Source organism: Caretta caretta, chromosome 1, assembly GCF_965140235.1.
Source record: "Caretta caretta isolate rCarCar2 chromosome 1, rCarCar1.hap1, whole genome shotgun sequence".
Classification (NCBI taxonomy): Eukaryota; Metazoa; Chordata; order Testudines; family Cheloniidae; genus Caretta; species Caretta caretta.
The window spans coordinates 243,527,890-243,546,559 of record NC_134206.1 but is presented as its reverse complement, the minus strand read 5'-3'; the positions used below and the strand labels follow the sequence as shown (position 1 = coordinate 243,546,559).

The 18,670-nt window shown below is 43.6% G+C and overlaps 1 protein-coding gene across 12 annotated transcripts in view; it reads left to right on the top strand.

Annotated features, from left to right (window-relative positions):
• Positions 1 to 18,670, top strand: part of ERC1 (ELKS/RAB6-interacting/CAST family member 1) — a 538,100-nt gene that overhangs the window by 278,729 nt on the left and 240,701 nt on the right. For all 12 annotated transcript variants that reach the window (XM_048828774.2, XM_048828736.2, XM_048828743.2 and 9 more), the window contains one exon: positions 9,075 to 9,210. In XM_048828774.2, the coding sequence (XP_048684731.1) occupies positions 9,075 to 9,210 (136 nt within the window). The remainder of the gene's footprint in view (positions 1 to 9,074; positions 9,211 to 18,670) is intronic.

The window sequence follows — 18,670 nt, the reverse complement described above, 5'->3', positions numbered from 1 at the left end:
TGCTCCAAGTCTCTGCCAAGACATCGCAGCCCCGGGCGTCAATCACTGGTGTCTCACCATTGTGGGTCCGCCCGTCGAGGCCATTCGCGGAGCAGCTGTTACCATTGGTACTGGTCCTCCACGTCGAGATTGTGGTCCCATGGCCATCGTAGATCCCAGCACCGCCACTCCTTCCTGTCCAGTGACAGCAGCAGATCTTACGTCAGCCCAGTCTCCAGTCGTAGCCGCCTCTCAATGGGCCAGGCCAGCCAACCCAAACAGCCAGCCCCGCAGGTGCCACAGCAGGTGCAGTGGCACCGAGCATCGTGGCTGGCCCAATTTTACCAGTGGGCACCGTGGCCTCCGGCGCAGCCCCCAGTGGGAGCCTGCTCAGTGGCCGGAGCTTTGGAGGCACCGTTGGCCTCCCTCTCCAGACCCCCAAGAAAGGAGTCGATGGGACGTACGTCCTCGGCCCGGAGTCCGACCAGGTGGTGGACCTGCTGGTGCTGGCCAACACCCAGAGCATCGCACCGGCCTCCTTGCCCCGCCCAGAGGAGTCGATTGCGGCCCCTCTGCCCTGCAGGAGGACTTTAGGGCCCACCAAGAACTCTTAAAGGGTGTGGCAGCAAGCCTCCACCTCCAAGCGGAGGAGATGGAGGAGCCCTCAGACTCCCTGTTTAACGTGTTATCCCCATTGGCACTGGATAGGGTGGCCTTGCCTGTCCATGAAGGGGTGGCTAAGATTTCAAATGCCCTGTGGCAAACACCGGACTCGTTGTCCCCGATCTCTAAAAAGGCGGAACGCAAGTACTTGTGACCCACTGAAGGGCATGAGTACTTATATACCCACCCGGCGCCCAACTCCCTGGTGATCGAGTTAGTCAACCACAGGGAATGGCAGGGTCAGTCAGCCCCGACCCCAAAGATCAAAGACTCTCGGAGACTGGACTCTTTCGGAAGGAAAGTTTATTCATCTTCAAGCTTCCAGTTACGAGTGGCAAACCATCACGCTCTCCTGGGTGGGTACGAATTCAGTCTGTGTTGCTCCTTGGCCAAGTTTGAGGACTACTTCCAGGAGTGCGACAGGAAGGAGTTCAAAGCGCTAGTGGAGGAAGGGGCAGCAGCCGCTAGGGCCTCTGCAGTGTCCATGAGACCGGTGTCATGGTTTCTTCTCTCTGGGCTGTCCAGCGAGGTACAGTCTTCCATACAGGATTTCCTGTTTGATGGGAAAGCTCTGTTTGCAGAGGAAACAGATACAAGACTGGGTGGCATGAAAGACTCCCGCACGACCCTCCAGACTCTGGGCCTCTATGTCCCGGCTGCAGCAAAACCTAAGTTCAAGCCGCAGCAGACTCCCACCCAGGCCGTCCTCCCGAAGTATGAGGCCGCCCATAAGAGGTAGCGGGACACTGAGAGACACCCTCAGAGGCAGTCTCGGCCTGCCCCCCAGCCTGGGTCCTCCAACGGCAAGCAGGCAGGGAAAAGGCATTTTGGATGGTGCGCTCAGGGTCACCCCTCCAGCCCTCACCAGGGATCCAATAAAGCTACCCTTCTCCAACCGGTTGTGTGCTTTCCCCCTGGAATGGTCGCGGATAACCTCAGACCGATGGGTCTTCAACACCATCTCCCGGAGTTACACCCTCCAGTTTACTTCCTCCCCTCCCAACCACTCACTACCCCTGTCCCTCTTGGGGGACCCCTCACACGAAGCTCTGCTCGAGCAGGAGGTGGGGCGGCTCCTAGGACTAGGAGCCATAGAGTTCATGGAGTTCATGGGCAAGGGGTATTACTGCCATTATTTCCTTATCCCGAAGGCCAAAGAGGAGCTCAGGCCCATCCTGGACCTGCAAGGTCTGAACCAGTACATGGTGAAACTCAAGTTCCTCATGGTCTCCCTGGCCTCCATCATCCCCTCCCTAGATCCCGGGGACTGGTACGCTGCCCTCGATCTACTGGACGTGTACTTCCACATCCACATATTTGAGGGGCACAGGCGCTTCCTCTATTTTATGGTGAGACAGAATCATTACCAATTCACGGTCCTCCCGTTTGGTCTGTCCACTGCCCCCAGTGTGTTCACAAAGTGCATGTCAGTGGTAGCGGTCTACCTCAGACAGCGGGGGGTCCAGATATTTCCCTATCTGGATGATTGGCTTGTCAAGGGCACCTCCCGGTCACAGGTGAGGGATCACGTGGCGCTCCTCCTGTCCACGTGCACCGCCTTGGTCCTGTTGGTAAACAACACCAAGTCCACATAAGTCCCAGTCCAACGCATAGAGTTTATCAGGGCACTCCTGGACGCAGTATCGGCCAGGGCTTTTCTCCCACCAGACAGATTCGAGACCCTGAAAGGTCTCATCGACTCGGTCACAAGGTTCCCAGTGACAACAGCCAGGGTTTGCCTGCAACTCTTGGGTCACATGTCGGCGTGCACATATGTGGTCCATCACGCCAGACTCAGGATGAGGCCCTTCCAGCTCTGGTTGGCCTCGAAGTTCTCCCAGGCCACAGACAGGATGGAGAAGGTCCTCACAATGCCAGACTGTGTGATCAGCTCCCTAAGGTGGTGGTCGTCCGCCCCAAACAACATGCTCCAAGGGGTCCTGTTCAGGGACAGGGCCCCGTCGTTGGAGCTGGTGTCCGATGCATTGGACCTGGGTTGGGGGCCCCACGTGGGGAACTCTTAGACTCAAGGCCTGTGGTCGGCTCAAGACCTGACCCTACATATAAACGTCAAGGAGCTCAGGGCAGTGCAGCTGGCATGAATGGCCTTCCGCTTGCACCTGGAGGGCAAGGTAGTCAGGGTCCTCATGGACAACACAGCCATGTTCTATATCAACAGGCAAGGTGGGGCCCGGTCCTCTGCCCTCTACCACAAAGCCCTCAGGCTGTGGGACTTCTGTATAGCCCACGACATCCACCTGAAGGCCTTCCACCTACCGGGCGCCCTGAACAAGAGGGTGGGTCGCTTGAGCAGGGACTTTTCCTAGCAACACGAGTGGTCCCTCCACCCAGAAGTGGCTCACCGGCTCTTCTGAAGGTGGGGAACTCCCCAGGTGGACCTATTCACGACTCGGCAGAACCGGCGATGCACCCGGTTCTGCTCTGGGGGGGCCTGGGGAGGGGCGCTCCGATGCCTTTCTCCTGTCCTGATCAGGCCGACTTCTCGACACCTTTCCCCGATTCCCTCTAATCAGCAGGGTCCTGGAGAAGATAAAGAGGGAAAAGGCCCGGGTCCTCCTGATTGCCTTGCCATGGCCCAGGCAGCATTGGTATGGGACCCTCACGGGCCTGGCAGTAGCTCTGCCGTGGCTGTTGCCACTCCACCCAGACCTGCTTTCTCAGAACCAGGGCCACCTCCTCCATCCCAACCTAGCGGTGCTTCACCTCACGGCGTGGCTGCTCAGTGGTTAGGTGGAGAGGAAAGCATGTGCTCAGAACAGGTTCAGCGCGTCATCCTCAAAAGTAGACGACTACTGGTGAGTAGACTCACCGCGCTTATTTGGCGAAGTGGTCGCGTTTCTCTAGGTGGGTGGCAGACCAAGGTGTCTCCCTGGTGGCCATCCCGATCCAGCTTATCCTTGATTCCCTCGTCCACCTGAGGGCCTGGTGCCCTCATCAGTCAAGGTGCACCTGGCAGCCATATCGGCCTTCCATCTGCCGGTGCAAGGGCACACGGTATTTTCCCATGCTATGACTGGCTGGTTCCTTAGGGGTTTGGACAGTCTTTTTACGTATTCTAGACCCCTGGTCCTGCAGTAGGACCTAAACCTGCTGTTGGCTCGTCTCACAGGATCCCCGTTTGAACCACTGGCCACGTGCTCCTGGTCTCATCTCTCATGGAAAGTGGCCTTCCTGGTTGCAGTCACGTCGGCCAGGCAAATCTCGGAGCTCAAGGCCCTAACCTCTGAGCTGCCATACACGGTTCCTAAGGACAAGGTCCAGCTCCGCCCACACCCCGCGTTCCTCCCAAATGTAGTCTCCGCCTACCACATGGGTCAGGACATTTTTCTACCAGTCCTCTGCCCCAAGCCTCACGCGTCCAATGAGGAGCACCATCTCCACACGCTCATAGACTTTTTAAGGTCAGATGGGACCATTATGATTGTCTCGTCTGACTTCCTGCACAATGCAGGCCACAGAATCTCACCCACCCACTCCTGCAATAAACCTCTCACCTATGTTTGAGCTACTGAAGTCCTCAAATCATGGTTTAAAGACTTCAGAGTGCAGAGAATCCTCCAGCAAGTGACACGTGCCCCACTCGGCAGGGGAAGGTGAAAAACCCCCAGGGCCTCTGCCAATCTGCCCTGGAGGAAAATTCCTTCCCAACCCTAAATATGGCCATCAGCTGAACTCATGTGGGCAAGACTCACCAGCCAGATACCCAGGAAATAATTCTTTGTAGTAACTCAGATCCCACCCCATCTAACATCCCATCACAGGCTAATTTCAAGTCTAAACATCCTGATGGCCAGTTTATATCCATTTGTTCTTCTGTACTATATTGGTACTGAGCTTAAATAATTCCTTTCCCTCCCTCGATGTTCGGTGGGCTCTGGCTTTCTACCTCAAGCGGACCAAGACATTCAGAAAGTCCTCGCAACTGTTCGTCGCCTCGACTGAGTGCGCGAGGGGCCAGCCGATTTCCACTCAACAGCTTTCCAATCGGATCACTTCGTGCATCCGCTCCTGTTATGAGCTGACGGGTATCCCCCCGCCACCCATTGTGAGGGCACACTTGACTTGGGCGCAGGCCTCGTCAGCTGCCTTCGTGACCCATGTCCCCATCCAGGACATTTGTAGGGCCGCCACACAGTCTTTGGTTCACACATTCACCTCGCACTATGTGATCATTTTCCAAACCAGGGATAACGCCGGGTTTGGCAGGGGTGTCCTCGGTCCTGGGGACTTGTGAAATCCTACCCACCTCCAACAGATGTAGCTTAGAATCACCTATTGTGGAATACACATGAGCAATCACTTGAAGAAGAAAAGACAGTTACCTTTTCTGTAACTGGTGTTCTTCGAGATGTGTTGCTCATGTCTATTCCACATCCCACTCTCCTTCCCCTCTGTCAGAGTTGTCTGGCAAGAAGGAACTGAGGATGGGGGGAGCGCGCAGCTCCTCTTATACCACACCAGACAAGCGCCACTCCAGGGGTTGCGGGGGGCCCTCCCCCCCAAGGGTACTGCTAGGGGAAAAACTTCTGGCACTGGTACACGTGGCGAGCACTCACACCTATTGTGGAATAGACATGAGCAACCCATCTTGAAGAACACCAGTTACAGAAAAGGTAACTGTCTTTTCTTGGTGGCTATAACTTCAGCCAGGAGGGTGTCTGAGCTTAAGGTCTTGACTTCTGAGCCCCCATATACCGTCTTCTATAAGGACAAGGTGCAGTTGCGGCCACGTCCGGCCTTTCTCCCAAAGGTAGTTTAATCATTCCATGCGAACCAGGACATTTTTCTTCCAGTGTTTTTTCCTAAGCCACACACTAGTAACAGAGAGTGAGTGCTCCACTCCCTGGATGTCAGGTGAGCTATTAACCTTCTACATTGAAAGAACAAAGTCATTTCAAAATCAACACAACTCTTCATTGCAATTGCAGAGCGAATGAATGGGCTTACAGTGTCGTCCCAAAGAATCTCTTCATGGATCATGGCCAGTATCAGGGTATGCTACGACCTGGCTAAGATACCTGCCCTCATGCTGATGGCACACTCTATGAGGGCACAGGCATCTTTGGCAGCGTTCCTGGTGCAAGTTCCCATTCAAGACCATCTGCAGGGCAGCGACATGGTCTTTGATCCACATCTTTACATTGCACTGTGGCGTTACACAGCAGGCCAGCCATGATGACAGATTTGGCAGAGCAATGCTGCAATCTGCGATCCACTGAACTCTGACCTCTCCTCCTAGGAGATTCTTGGGAGTCGTCTCTTTGGAATCAACATGAGGAAGCACTCGAAGATTATCTACCTTCTCGTAACTATTGCTTCAGTAAGTTCCTTAAGTATCCTAGGATAAATTTCATCAGGCCCTATCAACTTGAAGACATCTAACTCATCTAAGTATTCTTTAACTTGTTCTTTCCCTGTTTTGTCTTGCGTTCCTTCCTTTTGTTGTTAATATTAATTTTCTTGAGTATCTGGTGACAATTAACCTTTTTAGTGAAGACTGAAACAAAATAGGCATTAACCACCTCAGCCTGTTTGATGTCATCAGTTATTAGCTCTCCCCCCACACTAAGTAGAAGACCTACACTTTCCTTCATCTTACTCTTGCTCCAAATGTATTTAAAGAACTTCTTATTAGATTTTATGTCCCTTCTTAAACATAACTCATTTTGTGCCTTAGCCTTTCTGATTTCGTCCCTATATGGTTGTGCTGTTTGTTTGTCCTCCTCATTAGCAAGTGGTCTGTGTTTTCACTTTTTGTAGGATTCCTTTTTGATTTTCAGATCATTAAGGAGTTCCTGATGGAGCCATTCCTTTTGCTGTTTTTTCTATCTTTCCTTCAGATTGGAATAGTTGGCAGTTGCGCTTTTAATAATTTTATAGCTTAGATTTTCTTCCCACAGGATCTTACTGTGGGGAGAAAGTTCTCTGAGTTTGCTGAAGACTGCTTTTTTAATGTCCATTGTCCTTATTCTGCTTATGATCATCTGCGCTTCTGTTGGCGGGGTAAGAGTCAACGTGCATTTCATGTGAGCAATGAAAGAGGCTGCGTCACGTCCCCCACACCTTCCCAATTACTTCTTCACTTTTTCAAGTTATAGATTCCTTTGCCCAAGGCACATGTAACCTGTTTTGTTTTGTTTTTACAATAGTTGAACCATTACAGCCAAGTTCACTATAAATCCCTATCTCATTCAAGGTCTTCACTAGAGCCACATGATTTTTTCCATCAAAGATACAGTAGGATTGCCCTAGGCTGCACTTTTTGCAGGTTCCATAATTCTGGCTTGGATCAAGTGGTTTAAGGCATGGGAGTTGCATGGGCTCTCTCTAAATCTGCCTTTAGGAAGTACTTATGTTTGCCTTAGATTTTCTGGCTGACTGCTTCTTCAACATTCAGATGATCCTTTACATACACTATGGGAGCCAATTCATTAGCAAGTCTTGCTTTTTGGCTCAGATCCTGGGCAGCAAACGTCATGTCAAAAGTTCATTTAATCAGCTTGCTTTTCAGGAAAGACCTTTTTAATGGAGAGGATTTGGACTTCGCAAAAGATAATCTATTTTTTATTTTAATCAGTGGTGTGCCTTTATTTCTGTAGTTCAGAGTGCACCAGAAAATAGTGATAACAAGGAATATTTTTCTAATGGATAAATTTAGTTTCATCAGATTCATCAAATCAAATCCATATACCTATCCTTAATATAGGAATTGAATTAGAATACCCGTGTGAAACTGTGTGTGTTGGGATTATTTAACTATATTTTCTATAAATTAACTCTACTTTCTATCTTTATTTAACAGTACATAAATAACTCTGTGTTGTACAAGCTCAGTTCAGTGCTGACAAAGTATTTCAGAAAACTAATGTAATCTCTGAGCAAATCAGCTTTCAGAGTGGACTCAGTGCCCATTACCATGATGCAGCACTAGCCTAGAGCAATTTATCAATTATACTATTTGTGTACATGTAGTATCCCAAGTAGAATCAGCTGTAGTTTTTTGGAAAGGGCACTTACAGGTACACCAATGATTCTTTAATGTAATAAGCAAAGGACTTTCGCTTCCAAATTCCTCAAGACACCTCATCTTGGTCATCTTCCTCGATTGAGAAGAGCTAGAAGAGACTGTCTCTGGAGGCCATCAGCACTGTTCTTTTCTCTGTGATGAGAGTCTCTGCAAAGCAACACCACTGGAGTTTGCTATCTGTGCAGTTACTCCAGCCCCAACTGTCTCAGGGAGCAAAAACCATAGCCTAGGAATTGAACCCAAATTCTTTGTATGGCACTGCAGAGCCCTGACCAGTTATAAATCAGTTAATTTGTGTATTCTGCAAAGAGGTAATCTCTTTGCTGTGAGCTCTGAAGGAAATATCAAAGCAGCCAAAGTTGTTTGCAATCTATTCTAAATGTCTTTCTGAGATGCCTTCAGAAGAAACATTCTTCTCCTTCTGTGTGTGTCATGTTCCAAAAAGGAAGCTAGTTTATGATTTTTTTCTAAACATTAAATTAAAGAGTTCTCTATGCTAGTTGTATGATATTTGGGGGGAAAGCTTGGGACCAAAGAATCTGCCTTTTATTCCAGAGTCCAAACTTCAGATGTAATTATGGAGAAAAAGGCTGAGGAAGCAAAGCTGCTCTGTTTTATTTTGATTGGACCAAAAGTTTAGACTTAAGTTTTCTGTGGTCAGGAGACAGAGATTAAAGGGTCTGTAATTAGGTTCCATACTCCATGTGTCTTAATGCCCAGAAAGGCCAAACCCCTGCTGCGGGCAATGGTAATTGCCAGAACCATCAAGAATAATTCACAGATGCAAGTGAAAAAGGAAATTATGCACACTTTCTTGTCTCTGTAAGAGTGGGGTGGGGAATATACCACAAAATATCTGGTAAACAAGTAGAATTTGAGGTTGGAGAAAATAGTTTTACTGCTTGAAGCAGATGGCCTGGACCTTGCAGATGTTCCTCTATGTTTGAGTTGTGGGGATTTTTTTAATTACTCTTCCTCCCCCATTCCCTTGAATAAAGTACAATTGTGTACCCAAGGTAATATGGGTTTCTATATATGTGTATAATACACTGTGACGAGTCGCCAGAGAGCAGGTATGTCTTTGATCAACAACTCTTACAGATGTAGCAGTTTGAAGTTTTAGATTAATTGGGTGATGCAGTCTGAGATTACTCCAGGAACTTCCAGTCACTTCTTTTAATAGTGGTGCGTAAAACAAAGTGTTCTTTAAATGGAGTTTACAATTGAGTGTGGGTTGGAAGCTGGAGAGTTTGTGGGCTCCTGCAAGATGAGTGAGAATGTTTCTGGGCTTTCCACCATTCTTCGGTCCAGGTCACACAACAGCCAGGACTGACTGAGAACATATTCTGGATTGTGCTCTGAGTATTTGTTTTTCACTTCACAGGCAAGTCAAAGACCAAAATAAGAAGGTAGCAAACCTGAAGCACAAAGAGCAAGTGGAAAAAAAGAAGAGTGCACAGATGCTAGAAGAGGCCAGACGGAGGGAGGACAATCTCAATGACAGTTCCCAACAGCTTCAGGTAGCATAAAAATCTGAATTGAGAGGATATGGCTGATAACCAGTCTTCTCTCCTTTGTATTCGTGTGCACTTTTTCTCTCATCTTCCCCCCGCACCTGCTGCCTTGCTTTTCAACATGTTGCATAATAAAGGAATTGGTTTGTGTTTAAAAGAAGAGTTTTATTCCACAGCACTGTGGATAGCTGCCTCTGGCTTCTGCTGTTTAATTCATTTTTATGGTAAGTAAACAGGGATTCAATTGAAATGTAAAGTGGGTCGCTGGAATGGTTTTATCAAATGGGTATTAAGATTGGGATGTTGATTTCTGCATCATAGCTACTTCTAAGAACTTTTCTTTAGTTGCTTTGGGGTATTTTCCAAAAGGATTGAACCTTATTTTGCTGGATTTTCTTCATTAAATAAAGGATGAAAGACACGACAGCATCAGTAAGTATTCCTGTAGCAATGGAAATGTATTGTGGGTCATGTGAAGGATCACATGTTTTTTGTGATTACCAAGAGCTTCCAGTTGGCACCGAATCTTTCTCCACTCCTCATCAATTCCAGATGTACCCACTCGTCTGCTACATATTTTCCTCTACCCATTAAACTGTCAACGCACTGCTTTATCACCACCTATAAAGTCATCAGCCTCCCACAAAATGGTACAGACAAAATAAAGTTGGCAATTTGAAAGCAAGAGCAACGTTTCTCCGTTCACCGAACTTAGATACCAGCATCAGAAGTATTGTCAAACAGTGAATAATCAAGTGCTGTAATGTCACTCTTATAACTGCTACAGTGGAGTAAGGGTAGAGGATGAAGAGAGTTGTTCAAAAAACTTTCAAGTAAAATTGCTTTAGTATAGCAAAATGCAGCTTTTAAAAAATCATTTTCTTTTCCTTTCCCCATTGTAAGTATAACGTGGAAGTAGTCTGCCTTTTAAGTCGTATTCTAAAAGTTATGATTTCTAACTCTCTGTAGAGCAATCCTTTCTGTAAACATTTTGCTTGACTTTGCACAATTGGTCTAATCTTGACCAGGGGTATCTCATTATTCTCAGGTATTTGATATCATTCAACTAATAAAGACATAGGACATAATCCTAATTGTTCATTAGGAGATGAGTTCCCCAGTTAATTTAAATTAAGTTTTTTGCTCTATTCTCTGGGAGTCTGGTGGGGTGATTTCAACCCTTTCAGTACTTCAGAGAGAACTACAGAGACATGGGTCTGTCTCTGTGTACAACATTCTCAGCTGTGCCATCTTGTGGGTTTTCCATCAATGCCAGTCGTGTACAGAAAGTGCGCTCAAAGAGTTAACTTCCAAGTGCATGTAGTGATCTCATGACTAGACTTTTTAAAAGCCTTGGATATGGGAATTATACAGCTGCTAATGCATTCTGCGGGTACAGTGCTACAGAAATCCACAAGGTCCTAAGTATATGACAGCGTATGTTCGGAATACACAATCCTCTTTGTATTTGCAGTCTCTTAAACATTTTCCTTGAAGTGTTTTTTTTGTTTAGTTAGGTTTTTGAACTATGCTTATGTAAATATTTTAATTCTGAAAATGTGTGTATTTGACATCTGAGTTAATAATTTAGTAGATGGTGGTACTTATCAAGTTGTGCCATCCTAGGTAGGTTATCATTTCTGTAGTGCAATGGTTCCAGATTTCAAAAGTGCACTCTTTTTTCTCACTTTGTTCTTCCTTTTCATCACTATTTCCCTCCCATGCAAATGAAGCATATGGGGAAAGGTAGACTGAAATTTGTCCTTTTATTCTAGCTCATAGCTCCTTATTTACATGTTAAAGATGTTGGCTTATTCCTAGAAGTGATACGTTATACAATGTTTTCTGTAAAGCTACACAGTTCTGGACAGAAAATGGCATTCTGCTCACTGATGTGACACTTGATTTTTGTGCAGAATATTTTCCTCTGAAAATTCACCAACAAATTGTAATATGCTTGGTAATTGCCACACAAAGAGATTCACATACCTGTTACTTAGATTATTATGGATTTGTGCAGTATTAGGGGGAAGAGCTGTCCGGAGACAAGCTTTTGTTCAGAAATCAAGCATCAGGTCAAGGAAAAGTGTAATTTCTTTCCAGAATTGTCTAAAGAGTGTATAGCTATCCTTTTACAGAGAACTGGTTTGTCACTCATACTTTATATAGTCAGATGTGGCTTTGTAGATGTGGACTGGGACTCAGGAGACCTGGGTTTTGTTTCTGTCTCAGCCACTGGCCTGCTGGGCAGCCATGGTCAAGTTACATCACCTTCCTGTGGCCTCACTTTCCCCACTTTCTTAAGTGCTTTGAGATCTTCTGATGAAAAGTGCTATATAAGAGCTAGGTGGTGTTATGATTCCTTACTGTACTTATGGATCATTTATGTAGTAGAGGTGTCATGGAACACTTTATTTCTAAAAATATGTACAAATATGAATTAGCATATTTTTAGTATGAAAACTTACAGATTTAAAATTTGAATTGCAAATAAGTAACCAGCTGAAATCTATGAATTAGAATCTAGGAATAAGTAACCAGTTTTCTCTAATAAGGAAGGAAATTAAATGAATTGGATGACCTTTTTACTCTATTGCTATTATTTGAAAGGTTGGCTTTTCAATATTGATTTGAATTCCTATAATAGCACTAAAACAACTGAATAAAGAAAGAAACAAAACCTGAGATGGGGAATGCCACAGTATATAATTTTCTGGCATATTGTCTACTCCTTGTGATGATCCAGCCCTTTCATTTTGAGACAGATGACTGCAAGAACTTCTTGTACTGTACATCTTGCCAATGACTCTTGTAGCGTGTTATATTCTGCTTAATCAGGCATAAATAAATTTCAGATAAAAATATGCGTTGGCAGAAGCATATGAGAACTCAGGATTGGCATGGCATGAGCTGATGCACAAATCAGACTTTAAGATATGTACAGAAGTCTGAAAAGCATTAACTTTGCTTGGTTATGATCAGTGTCATTCTCACTTTAATGACTATAACCTCTCCACACCCAAAGCCTTAAAAAATGCACATTGCGGTGAAGTTATAAAATTTGATTGCTTATTTGACAAGGACAAAGGAGTCTTTTCCAGCTTGTGCGGGGTTCTTTTTGGTTTTTTTGCTATGATAGGTTGGTTGGTTTGAGAGTTTGTTGGGGTTTTGGGGGGGAAGGGGGGAGGTGATGTGGCTTTTTCAGGGTTTCTTTGTAATGGTCCCCAGCAATTAGCTATTCTAAATGTGTAAATTGCAGCACTCATGAAGGTCAATTGGATTAAGCAGAGGTAAGAAGTTTCATGAAAACCAGTCCCTGTGTTACCAGTGTGGAAGAAAACAAGTCTTCACTCTGCGTTTGTTAGAAACAAGTCAGAGACAGTTTATTACAAGCAATTGCAAGGGAAGACTGTGGTCGGACTGGGGGTCCCCTGACCTTAGGCAGATCTTCCCCCTACAAGCAGTGTTAGACCAGTATTTATACTTTCCGTTACATACATCAACGGCTAACAGTTATCCTTTGTTTATGCAAATTCCTTCCAGATGCTACCTTATCTCAAGGTTTCTGCTTACATCAGCATTCCATCTTTAAAACTAAAAGCAAGGATGAAAACAGCATCTCTTACAACTCTCGCGTTATTAGGGTTAGGGTTTCCTTTCGCTCTATCCTTAAATTGACTAAGACTCTACCCCCAGATCCTCCTTTTTCTCTTTTTCTGCTTCCACACCGGTATGCCAGCTTCCTGTCACCTGGATGTCAGCATATCATTTGGGTGGGCTAATTTATAGAGAGCCTCTCCCCATTCACAAAGGGCAAAGTGAACGTTTTCATTCGGAGATGGAAAAGGGTTTTAGATGTAAATAAAAATATCAGACTAAAGTAAAATATAGAGTGTTTAATGACAAGGGGTAGGTCCAATAAAACCCTTTCCTTTAGGATTGCTCTTTGCTTGCAGCTTGTCTCTCTAGGACTTCAGCATTTTGGTTTCCTGGAAGTAGAATCTGCCAAATACCACATTTCAGTTCCTTAGACATGGAAGCCTGTCTTTTCCTTAGTCTCTCAGGAACACTGTTTGCTAATTGATTAAAAAAAATTAAATCTGGGGGGAAATATATATATTTTATATGCAAACATTGTTGGGTTTGGGGTCAGGACACGCAAGCACCAATTTCAGATAATTTTGGTCTTGGTGGGTTTGGTTGGAATTAATAATAAGACATTATGAAATGCTTAAAAATATGATATCGTATTCCTAAACTGGCCATCTGCAATCCAGCCGAATAAACATGCTTTCAAGCACATATTCTGCTCCCCCTGTCTCTGTCCCTAACAGGCCTGTGGTTTCTTTCTTCCTTAGTCCAGTAACAAAGTATTCGTTTATAGAGAGAGCTCTGATGATGGAAATTTGGCATTTTGGGGAGCGCGGGTGGGGAGAGTGTGGGGGGAGGGGAGCCACCGGAAGAATGGAAACCATAACATCTCAATTCTGGTGAACTGGATAAACAGGTTTCTAAATTTGTCCCTCCCTTCTGGGCTCCCTTAAAACCACAGTTCTCCAGAGATCTGAGAGGTTAACGAGTGCCTGGTCTATAACTGGATGATAAAATAGGCTTCTGGTCTAAACAGAAAAGGGCAACATAAAAACTTTTGCTTCAAGGAACTGACAAATCAGCACAGACGCATTGGAAAACATCTGGACTCATGAGAGATGCCATCTTGTCTTGGAAAGGTGACATTTGGTGAAGTTTCATGAAATATTGAGTGGATATTCAAGAGCAGGGTCTGTTGGAGTTTTCAGGCAGAAGTAGGAGGATGCTGTCACTGTTTCAGTTCTAGCATCATCTTTGTTGCCTCCAGTGACTGTGGCTAAGCACCTGTGTATTGAAGTAACATCTAGCATAATAGGTTTCACAGTGGTAGCCGTGTTATTCTATATCAGCAAAAACAACGAGGGGTCCTTGTGGCACCTTAGAGACTAACATACTTATTTGGACATAAGTTTTCGTGGGCTAAAACCCACCTCATCAGATGCATGGAGTGAAAAATACAGTAAATAGTGTATATAATGTTACCGCACATGAAAAGATGGGAGTAGCCTTACCAAGTGTGGGGGGGGAAGGGGCTCAGTGCTAACAAGGCCAATTCAAACAGCGTGGAAATGGCCTCTTCTCAACAGTTGACAAGAAGGAGTGAACATCAACAGAGGGAAGTTTGTAGTGCTAAAGAGGCCAATTCAATCAAGGTGGACGTCGCCCATTCCCAACAGTTGACAAGAAGGTGTGAGTAACAACGGAGGGAAAATTACTTTTTGTAGTGCTGTAATATATATACTGCTTACTGAATTTTTCACTCCATACATCCAGCTTAATGAGTATATTACTCCCTCTATACATTTATATTTGTATAACTCCTGTATAATAACTTGAGCATTAGGGAAAGAATATATTCCTAAAAGAATTTTCAGTCTAAGCAGTTGTGCAGTTTTTGTTTGTTTTAATAGCCCTTGTACAGCAAATAGTAGGTCAGTAGCCACTTGACTGGGACCGAAGCAGATCTAGGGGAAATTGGTGGATGGCAGTTCAATCAGGATAAAGCTGTCAAGTTTGTTACTTCAGATTCAGTAATTTTAAGTATTATCATGAGGCCAAGTAATATATATGTGTGTAATGAATTCCATCAACTCAAGGATCTGAGAGCCAAAGTGGAATACATCTAGTCTTGAATTTCTAAAGTGAAAATTTAAATCCCAACTCTCAGTGATTTTTAAGGAATTTGTGAGGGAGAGTGGTAGAGCTTGTTGCCCCTATTCCTTTGAATAGGTAGCCCTAATCACACCAGTTAAAGAATGCAATGTCTTCTTTCAGGAATAGTTAGAGAAAGATAATCCTTCCTCATTTATCAATTAATTTACCTTTGGACGACATGGGTCTAGTTGTGGTGTTTACAGGGCACCAGAGCGTTATGCTAGAGGAGACTGAATAGTTGAGGACTGTTTTGTGAGGGAAGCAAAAATTTATTGTAAGAATGCTGGTTCTCTCCAGCAAGTTAGGTCACTTTATAGACAGGTGCTGGGAAGGAAGCTAATTACTTAGATGTTGCTATCAAGGTGCAAGGAAATGCAGGATAGGAGTCAAGGAAGGAATATTTAGGGTACAAAGTACCATAGAAAGCTGAAACTCAATACAGAAGTATTACTAGATACACACTTATGATCAGTCAGATAGAGAACTAGTGTGTTCCCATACATGGACAAGAAGACTTCAGAGAAGAAGAGTGAACGTTCATTAGGAACTTTTTGGGTTAGTGAAGTCTTGCACTGCTGGAAGGGGCTCAGTCTAAACTTTAAGCATGCCAGATTGCTACCAGTGAATACAGAGGTTTGGGGAATAATTTAAAACTAATCATTTAAAATTATTAATAAAACTAATAATTTAAAAAGCCATCAGATGCAGAGGGCAGTTCAGGCTGGACGGGAATACTAATATGGCTGTAGATGTGATGAGGAACAAAAGAATTTAACTTGTTTCCAGTCCAAAGGCAGTTGAGGATCAAGTGGTTCAGATTTCAGTTGAATGAACCTATTAACAATAGCTGTACTGTAATCAGAAAGACATTTATGCATTTCATTCATGAAATGAAAGCTTGAATACAATGCTGGAATGTTTGACTTGTCAAGGAGACCAGAATAATTGGTGTCATCAAGATGTGAACTAATTTTAAAAAATAAATTAACTAGAGAGAGGGGAAAGAGTTGCATTTATATACAAGGAAGACCATCATTTCATGGGTAAAATCTGTTTAGTCATAAATCACAGGTGCTAGACACACAAAAACTAAAAGTATTTTTTTACTTGGATTAGAATGATAAGGAGCATGATGTGTCAAAAGAGATGAAAAGTTTTAAAATATCCTGGAATAGTAAAATTGGAGGATTTGTAACTGCTGTAATTAACGGAATGGCATGTTGAGACATGGATTGTTAAAGCAAAATTATTGATATCATAAACAACTGCTTTTTGAGCAGTTTGTTTTAGAGCCTCATAGAGCAAGGTGGAGTTAATTTTGGTGGTGCATGTTGGAGTTCCACTGGGTAACAGTGAATACTGCACAGTTGTTAGATTTCATATTCACTAAAGGAGGAGTCTCCATTTTGGAAACGCAAGTGCAGTAAGTCACCAGGACTGGATGTTTTTCATCTAAAAGGAAAAGTGCAGAATAGTGGCAATACTGATGAAGCTTTTAGACCAATGTTTTATGGAATCCCTTCCATTCTGTTTTGGACTCCCTTTTCACATTTTTAAAATCTCCTTCAACATGAAAACCAACATGTTTAGTTTCAATCCAGGGAGAACTATTAAAATACTTGAAACTAACCACTCTAGCCATTTTTGGAATGATTTAACTTAGAAAATATAACTTTTTTGACTCTTAAAAAAATCAGCTTTTTGAGGATACCATAATGCAAATGTCTAGCTTTCAAATATTAAAACTTGTAGTGTACTTACTGTTTAATGGTATATAGTACAGAGGTTGGTTTGAAGAAATTTTGTTCAAAAATAAAATTTAAGATTTCCTTGCAAACTGACTATGCTTAGTCAGCTTTGAAAGCAAATCGGTAGTGCATCAAAGTCATCAGTTAACTGGTTATGCATCAGAGAATTGGATATAAGTCTGCAGTGGAGAAAGGATGATACAGCACCAGATGTTGTACAAATGTAATCTGTACAGCAGGTTTAGTCTCATCAACAACTGCAGTGAACTGCAAAGAATTTAATGTTCTGTAGACGTATCGATCTACTCTAGTAGACTGTAATTTCTAGTACAGAATACCCAATTACAATAGACACAGATTAGTGTTTTATGTTCACAGGTGCATTGCGAAAAATTAGCTCCTGCTTTTGCCATTCTCAAGCTTTCTGCCTGCAGGAGAGGAAGATCACTAACTCCTTTGCCAGTGGCCTATTGAAAAGCAGTAGATTATGTTCTTTTGGCTGCCTATCTCACTGTGAGGGATTGTTCATCTGTTGGGAATACAAAATGTATTGGAAATTGTTTCGGTGCCTTATTCCACATAGCACTTGGCGCATTGTTGTTTAAGCTTTTCAGCCTGAGAACTGAACATATTATTTCAAAAGGTTCCATCAGTACTTAGTCTCAGTCTCTGCCCTGTTCTGCTTCTTTTTCACTGCTCAGGTAGTGCAAAGGGAGTATTGTAAATGTGTAGCACCAAAAAAAATGGCTGCAGAGTGAAATTATTCATTGGACTAGTTGAGAACTAGTGCACAGAACCAAAAATTAGTATAAAGTGAAATATCAGATTGTTTTCATTTTGGATCTACGCTATAGACTTTGGCTCCAAGAAACTTAACATTCAACATTGGGAATGATGGACTCATAAGCTTTGATTTAAAAACAAAAGTTTCTGCCATTTTTCCTGCAGAAAGAGCACAAAATATAACTTGGTCTCAAGGAAGATCGTAAGGGGTGCCAACATGTCACCTCAGGCAAATCAAGGATGGGGTGGGGGACACATCTGGAGGTCCACAGGAAAGGAGGGAATCTTCCCAAACCCTTTGTTCTTACCTAATCCACCTTACTTGTGAACCTACTGGTGCTTGTCCATTTACCTAAGGAGGCTTCTGAGTGCAACTCTTCCAACCCTCCCCAACTCAAAATGCTTCCTTAAGTCTCATTTACATTTTTCAGTGTATCTTAATAGGAGCAGAATTAAGGCACTTTGGATGCCTTGCTTAAGAAGTGCAACCGTAACTCTGCCATTTCCTGGTTTTCTAACATTTGAGGGTTTTTTTAAAAACTAACTTTATTGTAATGCACATATTGAGTAGTTCGTGAAATATGACAGAAATATTATCTCCAGGCTTTTTGTCTGATAAATGTGTAAAAAGTCTGAGTATTTTTATTGTTGTTAATGTTTTGACATGCAATATTACAGATAATGAGGGTAAGCAAAAATTTTACACTTTTTAATGAAGAATGCTTTCCCAGGATCATAAAATAATGGTTATTTCTCATAAATACATGTATGAATGGTTTGGGTGTATTATTAAAGAGCACAGGTGTAGATTTTGCCTTCCTCTGAAGTATAGAAGGTATTACCTAATAACAGACTAGACAGACCTGTTGTCTGATTTGATAAGGCAGTTATATAAAAGTAGGATCTGTCACTTCTAGGTGACTGGTGTTTGTGGTATTAACTAGGTTGTTACAGGATTGCCTCCTGTTTTATTAGACCTAGAAGATAGTGCTCTAGAGAGAGGGTCCGTTACTATAACATTTACAAAGTCTAAGCTTGAGAGAACAGACTTGACATTTAGAAAGGGTAAGTGGATCCCTGACCGATGCTTATGCATCTGCTCCATTTGCTTTTACTCTGTAATTTGCTTAATAACAGGTTTAAATGCTATTTATATTTATAAAATATAAATATAAATATTTAGCATGTGC